Source organism: Acanthisitta chloris, unplaced genomic scaffold (assembly GCF_000695815.1).
Source record: "Acanthisitta chloris isolate BGI_N310 unplaced genomic scaffold, ASM69581v1 scaffold1568, whole genome shotgun sequence".
NCBI lineage: Eukaryota > Metazoa > Chordata > Aves > Passeriformes > Acanthisittidae > Acanthisitta > Acanthisitta chloris.
The window spans coordinates 12,501-20,485 of record NW_008686257.1 but is presented as its reverse complement, the minus strand read 5'-3'; the positions used below and the strand labels follow the sequence as shown (position 1 = coordinate 20,485).

At 40.5% G+C, this 7,985-nt stretch overlaps 1 protein-coding gene across 1 annotated transcript; it reads left to right on the top strand.

Annotated features, from left to right (window-relative positions):
- The first annotated feature begins 4,607 nt into the window (after positions 1-4,607).
- Positions 4,608-6,821, top strand: ZNF536 (zinc finger protein 536). Its single transcript, XM_009080038.1, has one exon. It carries the CDS (start codon positions 4,608-4,610, stop codon positions 6,819-6,821), a length of 2,214 nt encoding a protein of 737 aa, XP_009078286.1.
- The last annotated feature ends 1,164 nt before the right edge of the window (positions 6,822-7,985 follow it).

Genomic DNA, 7,985 nt, shown 5'->3' with positions numbered 1-7,985 from the left:
TTTTCCTAGCTGGAAAGATAAACACCAGGTCTATATTCTGAAAGCATAAGTAACTGTGTGTGTAGCTCTAACTGCTTAGAGGATCAGGGCCAGAGTGAGCTTGTCGTTGGAACACGTGAGCTTGTAAAGCATTACTTTGCTTACTGAACTGTAAATCTTTTAACTAACCTAATCTAAGCTATAATAACAGCACAACACTGGTTTTAAAATGACTGTTTTCTCTATAGCAGGGAAGAGGGAAAAGCTTTTTTTTTTAATGAACAGGTGTAAATAAGAGCTGAATTTGGTCCATCTGTTTACAAAGATAACAGGTGTGTGTCTGCACATATGTGTCTGGATACAGATATGTGTCTCTGCATATGTTTACATGTGTGTGTAGGCATAAATTTATATTTAAACTCTTCGAGTCTATTTGCCATATTTTTTTCCCCCTCTGTTTCCAGCAAAAGGAAGCTGAGCTTCTCGCATTACATTAATGTAGTTGTGATGACAGGCATTTCTGGTGTCATAATTGGTTTTAAATTCCAGTAATCCATTTCAAATAGTTAAAATAAAATCCGTGTGTTCAATTGAAATGGCTAAAGTCAGAACTTTCGTTATTGATATCACAGGAAATAGTCTTGAGGGCAAAAGTGTGAGTGAAATCAAAATAACTATTAGTAGCATCAAAGGGACTTGAATGTCTCACTGTACCTTCATGTAGGAGATGAGAGAGTAATTTTATAATACATGGATCCCGTTGTACATTTCATAAGCTGAGTGCCCTCCTCATAGGGACAAGAATCCATACTCCTGGCACAGTAAATGACCTTCTGGCCTCTGCTGGTTGGTGTGGTTCTTGCTGGGGAGCTGTTCCTGCCCTGTCCTGTGCAGCATGAGCCAACTTGGGTTGTAGCCTCTGTGTGTGTAGGAGGGTGAGGCTGGTTGGGTGTTTTTAGGCAGGGTGGCTCACTGGGCAAGAGCTGAGAGTTTGTTTAGGTTAGGTTGGGGCAGCCTGTGACCAAGTGAACGTTCTATGTACAGTGCCACGTCTTGAGGGACACTGTCTTTGCAAAGCATTTGAGATCATTAAAGGTCAGAATTTACAGCATAAACTTCAACCAACTTATTTTGAATTTCTTAACAATCTCCAATTTGATTTGCAGTTCATTTTGTAAACATTTGTTAAGTCTTGAGAACATTGTGCTTCTGTTCCCAGCACGAGTGATGGCAAAACATTCTGTGCTTTCCTTATAGGAGAGATCAAAATCATGAAAATAATGTAACAGACTATATGTTTAAAAATGGAAAGCTAGATGTTTTCCCTACCATGGAGCGTCGCAGCAGAACTTAGAAATTGACATTTCCAGATTTTCTGTTTCTAAATATTTGGTGTTAGGGGTTGGGGAGGCAAGAAGGGAAACTCGTGGTGAAGATGATGTGAAAAATATTTTGTCAAAATTACAAATTGCAAGAGATTCACTGGGGAATCTAAGTCCCTTACCCCACCTGGCATAACCCTGTCTGGTCACAGATCTAGACAGGCATGATGGATAAAGAGGAGAGAATGAAATTGCTCATTTTTTTTTTTAGGAAATTAGGCAAATTAGATTGAGTTATCTAATTCATAGTGGAATGATTGATGAGGAGGAGTTTTGTTTCTGTCTTGCTTGTGGATACAAGGTGAGATTTTGGTAGGATTTGCTGTGAAAGGGCTGAAGAACACCAAGAGTCTGATTTACATGAGAGCTGAACAGTAGCAGGAGTGCTGTGTTCCAAACTGTAGTAATCAGTCACTGCAGAGGAGAAATTCAGGACTTTGAATGCCATGGTTATAGTTTGCAATGAAACCAGGTTGGAGTGAGGAGAAGAAGAGACAATTCAGAGCCAGAGGCAGGAAAAAGCTGGGGCAGGTGAGGGTGGGAATGCAGTTTAAGGAGAAAATGAAAAAAAAATAAATGTTCCAGCTACAACTGCTGATGTTACTTTATTAAAGTTATCTTTGAAAAAGAGGCACAGAATGACTTAAAATCTCAACCACAACTTCCTCTCCCTTCCCCAATCCAAATAACCATACATTGGAACTGGTGCTTGGGGTTAAACACCAGAATTAATAAATTCCACTGGGATCTGTCAGCATTTCCAAACTTTGGTAGAGCATAAAATGCTAGAGTTAACTACCCAAACCTTTCTGAGCGTGTAAAGGCACCAGTACCCATTGAGATCAACTGAAAAAATGAAATTCAGATTGCATTTTTCTAAACCCTCTTCAGTCTATGTGTGTGTCTGTACATGCAATGTATTTCTTGAACTTTTGTGCTCTTGTTTTCCTTGTTTAAGCATGATGGTATGTGGAATCCAGATGGAAACTAGATTCTGGTTTTGGGGTTTCTTGTGTTGTTTTTTTTGGGGAGGCTGTTTATTAATTTTCAGAAACAGGTAGGCAGATATTCAAAATCTCAGTCAACTTCAGGCAATGGCAGGTCTAAGCACCACAGCTCTCAGTTGTTCAGTTAATCCTTTTGAACAGGAAATTTGGTTCATTCCAAAAGTTAAGCAAACTTTTAGAAATTAAAAAATTGGAAACTAAGAATGTTCTTTATTTGCTACATGGCCTTGGGTGAGCACCTGGAGTGACTATGTTTCCCTACCTTTGGAAAATAGACACTGCAAGCTAAACTTGTGTGCTCCTTTTATATACTTGATCTCTTTAATATTTTTAAAAATAATAATATTGACAGAACTCAGTAATGGGTCCCCAACATGAGACCTGAATCAGACCACTGTTAAACTTTGGCAAAGATCTGGTTTATATCTGAGCAAAATTATGTAGCTCATGTTCAGCTTTCATACAAGATCTTCCAAGATCTGCATTCTATCTATCACAACCTCAGTCATCCTGTGAGGACCAAATAGGTTTCCTCTTGAAGACTTCCCATACTTTTTTTTTTTTTAAGGCCCTGATCCTGCAAGTACTTAAGCATGTGTGGAACTTGCTTTCAAGAGTCATCCTTTGGTATCTACTGGACTACTCCCATGAACACAGTTCCATGTGTTTTAAGGATGTGCCAGATCTGGACCTTGAATTGTCTATCAAATGGCCACTATGAAGCTGTGGGAGGAATGGTATCCACCTGGAGTGTGCCTATAGCTTCTGTAGAAGTCATAGAGAATAAATACTTTGGCTAAAGCCAAACAGAAACTTGACCAAATTAATTTTTCAATAACATGTAGAATTCAGTAGTTTTATGACCAAATAAAGCATCAAATCATTCCACTGAACAGCAAAAATCTTAATTATGTTCTAATATAACCTTATAGCATCATATAGTTTGAGAGTTAGTTATGTAAAACTTTATATTTTAAACAGAATTTTATAGATACATTATATCTGTATAGAGTAGAGAAGTGGCAAGGATAGATTATTCTGGACAATTATGCAGACCAGAACAGAGCACTTGTGTTTAACAAACAGCTTTGAATTCTAATTTTCTGCAATATACATAGTGTAGGTACAATTTGTAGTCATTACTGTGTATTAGGAAAGTTATTAAAATTCTTAAACTTGTTGAGGCTTTCCAAAACACCTTCCCCAGATTTTAATTGGTTTTATCTAGTTCCATAAGAGAGCTCTTTAAAACAAATCAAAGTGTCTTAAATCACATGTCTTACCCGTCGAAGGATGGAGATATTCCTTCTATAATCTGGCAAGTTTTCCTAAGAACAGAAATCTGAAGGTTCTCAGCGATGAATTAAAGGACTTGGCAGAAGATAATTTATGTGCCTTTTGATGGGCTCAGTTTCAAAATGACAAAATAACAATGTTTTGTAACAGAAGGGTTAAATCTTAATCTCGGAGGTTTACAAAGCTGCTAGTCGCAGTCTCCTTAAAATTTAATATACCTCGTTAATGCTTACTTGCAAACACTGAAGGATTTTTATGATTATAATCATGTGTTACAGCACCTAGTACTGTTTCTAAGCAGCATACTAATCAGCTTAATGAGATATTACTGCACTTTTTGTTGACTAAAGCAAAATCCCTTTTATTGTTCTAAAGCTTGTCCTTTATTTTTTCCCAAAACATTATCTTGTTTTATTGTACACCAGTAAATATCATACCATTGGTTTTTTGTCAAATCATAAAACTATCTTTCTCATTGTAGAATGTGTAATATATTGAATATGGTTAATGGAACCGAAAGTTACAAATGGATTTCTGTTTTGGCTTTTTTTTTTTTAACTGGCTTTTCTAATGGAAATGAGAGAGATGCATAAGATTTCTTTTTCTATAGATTTAGAAATGCAGAGAGGTGCAGTTCCACAAGAAGAAGGACAAGGGAGGTGGTAAAAACCTTTGCCCCTTCTGTAATAACTGGATTTTGAAATTGTAGCATATTTTGAAATAATGATGAATAGTTCTTGGTAAACATGCAGCATGATGGAAGCACATGTATGATCAAAATCGTGTCACACAGTTGGCATTTCATAAACTTTTAGTTGTTTTTACACTAATTCCTTTGCATTATTATGAGCAGGTAAAACATAAAATGCAAATTGTATGTCAGTGATTCAATGCTTGGAACTCTTTCACAGTCTGAATCTAAAATATCTTCTGATTTTCAGAGATGGAGGAAGCTAGTTTGTGCCTTGGTGTTTCTTCAGCTGTGCCAGAAGCTGACGCCCATCTCAACAGCACCATACTCAATGGGCAGTATTCAATGAGTCAGAAGCTGCACCAGATCACTTCCCAGCTCAGCCATGCCTTCCCTGAGCTCCAGAACAGGCAGAACCCAGAGGAGAAGGCGTCAGTGCCGCTAGAAGACAAAAGCCACATGTCCATAGCAAACCAGCCCATCAGCAGTCAGATGGCCTTGTTGGCAAACCAGCTCAATAGAGAGGTTGATACCAGTTTGAATGGGCGTGTGGACCTGCAGCAGTTCTTAAATGGACAAAACCTAGGGATTATGTCTCAGATGAGTGATATAGAGGACGATGCCAGGAAAAACCGCAAGTACCCATGTCCCCTGTGTGGGAAACGCTTTCGATTTAACAGCATCCTGTCTCTGCACATGCGAACTCACACCGGAGAGAAACCATTTAAGTGTCCATACTGTGACCACAGAGCAGCTCAGAAAGGCAACCTGAAGATACACCTGCGTACTCATAAGCTTGGCAACCTTGGCAAAGGTCGTGGAAGAGTCCGAGAAGAAAACAGACTTTTACATGAGCTGGAGGAGAGAGCAATTCTCCGGGACAAACAGATGAAGAGCAGCCTCTTGCAGCCACGACCCGATGTGAAGGCACAGCAGCACACCCAGCCAATGCCACTCGCAAACTGCAACTTGTCTGTGCCAGCTAATCACAGCACACCTGATATTTCAAACCCCGTTCCCTCTCCAAAGCCAGTTAGTGTCCAGGAAGAAGTTGTTGCTCAGACAGCTGGGTTCAGATGCACGTTTTGCAAAGGCAAGTTTAAGAAGAGAGAAGAGCTGGACAGGCACATAAGGATCCTGCACAAGCCTTACAAGTGCACTCTGTGTGACTTTGCCGCCTCGCAGGAGGAGGAGCTGATTAGCCACGTGGAGAAGGCTCACATAACTGCAGAGTCAGCACAGGGCCAGGGCTCCAATGGCAATGGGGAGCAATCCACCAATGAGTTTCGCTGTGAGGTCTGTGGCCAAGTGTTTAGCCAAGCCTGGTTCCTGAAGGGCCACATGAGAAAGCACAAGGATTCCTTCGAGCACTGCTGTCAGATCTGCGGGAGGCGATTCAAAGAGCCTTGGTTTCTTAAAAATCACATGAAAGTTCACCTGAATAAGTTATCCGTAAAGAACAAATCTCCTAATGATCCCGAAGTACCTGTCTCCCTCAGCAGCATGTCCCAGGAAGCCCATGCAAACTTATATTCAAGATATCTGTCTTGTTTGCAGAGTGGGTTTCTTCCTCCTGACAAAGCGAGTTTAAGTGAACAAAATCAAATCTATAACAAAGGAGATATGCCCATGAAAGAGAAAGAAGTCCTAGGGAAGCTCCTTTCGCCCATTTCTGGCATTGGCCACAGTATTGCTGAGGGGGATAAACATTCTTTATTGGGCTGTCTCAATCTGGTGCCTCCTCTGAAATCCAGCTGTATAGAAAGGTTACAAGCTGCCGCCAAAGCAGCAGAGATGGATCCAGTAAACAGCTATCAGGCCTGGCAGCTTATGGCTAGGGGAATGGCCATGGAACATGGCTTTTTGTCTAAAGAGCAGCAGATACAGCGCAGCCACGAAGACACTTTGGCAAATGCTGGAGTTATGTTTGATAAGGAGAAGCGGGAGTATGTGTTAGTAGGAGCAGATGGCTCTAAGCAGAAAATGCCTGCTGATTTGGTTCACAGCACTAAAATGGGCAATCAGAGAGACTTGCCAAACAAACTAGACCCTTTAGAAGGCAGTAGAGATTTTTTGTCACATGGTATGAACCAGGGACTCGATTACAACTTACAAAGTCATGGAAACGTAAAAGAAAAGCCAACTGAATGCCCGGACTGCGGAAGGGTTTTTAGAACGTACCACCAAGTGGTCGTTCACTCCAGGGTCCACAAAAGAGACAGGAAAGGAGAAGATGAAATAATTCAAGGTGGTCTCGATGAGCGACGTGGGTCTGGAAGTGATCAAGAGTCTCAGTCTGTCAGCAGGTCGACAACACCAGGGTCTTCTAACATTACTGAAGAAAGCGGAGTAGGTGGGGGCCTGTCGCAGACGGGGAGTGCCCAGGAGGACAGCCCACATCCTTCCTCACCCTCCTCTTCAGGTATGATAACTTCTCCTTCCGTCTCTGCTCTGAAAGCTTCATAGATTGCTATATTTGAAATCACAGCAGCAAAGTAGTTTGTGCCTTCTCTTGTTAGGTCATTTCCTAGTAGTCCACAGGGACATGGTGTTATTTGCCAGAACATCTGTGTTTGGGTTCCTGCGATGCCTTTGAGGTTAATTCTCAGCTCCCCCTTTCCCCTTCCAAGGGCAGGTTTCCCAGTCTTTCAGCCATCACCTCTGCCACCCCACCAGGAGCAGTGTGCAGGCTTAGCACAGCCACCAATGGCCATGTCTCTTCCAGGGCCTCTCCCTCCAGGTTTTGAAAGGTGGTTTTTTCCCCTCCTCTTGTCATGGTGTCTCTCTTGCAGCTCTTTCCATGTCCTCCATGTAAAAGGGTAAGGAAAGATGCCTTCTTTGAGCTGTAGTTAATAAACAGCATGTTGGCTAACCTCTCTGATTGCCCTTACTCTAACAACCATGTCAGTTGCTTGGCTGAGATATGTCCTTGTACCTGGCCACCAGACTGATTAAAAAGATATCCAGAAACACAAATTACTAACCTTTTGACAGTCTTTTAACTTATGTGCGGATTTTAACTCGTATGAAGCCTTCTGCTTAATTCACATCTATTTGAAAGTACAAGAAAAATAGAAATTGGACTGAAACCTTTTAATTGCATTGTATGTCATGTTAACTTGCTGTGTATAAAATAGCAAAGCAGATAATATTTCATTGGAGATGTCTATAAAATATTGAGCTTCCTGGTACAATTTTTAAAGTTACTAGCCTATGACTGCTGAAATAAAATTTCCAAGTAATAACAGGTAAGATTTCTGGCCTCATGTATATTTCCAAAGTCACTTACTAATGGATAGTAAATTGAAAGTTATATCTTCAGCCCTTTATAAAGAAAGCACCTCACTAATACTGTAATCATTCTGCAAGCCTAACAACAGAGGAAATCATGCCATAACAAATACTCTGTTACTAATGGCAACATTGATTTCTGCAATCAGCCATTAAGTCTAGAAAATGAAAGACAGTTTGAGGTACCTTAAGGCATTACATTGCCCACTGTTAAAGAGCTGGTAGCAGGCTGTTGAGGGTAATTCTTTTTAGTTTTTTTCCCCCCCCATTTCGATAAATATTTTAGTATTGGAGGCAATTCACTGTTACAGTTATTAAGTACATGCCAGTTTACTTTTG

Excerpts from the sequence above, each read along its gene's own strand:
- ZNF536 (XM_009080038.1), top strand. The coding sequence starts at position 4,608 with ATGGAGGAAGCTAGTTTGTGCCTTGGTGTTTCTTCAGCTGTGCCAGAA.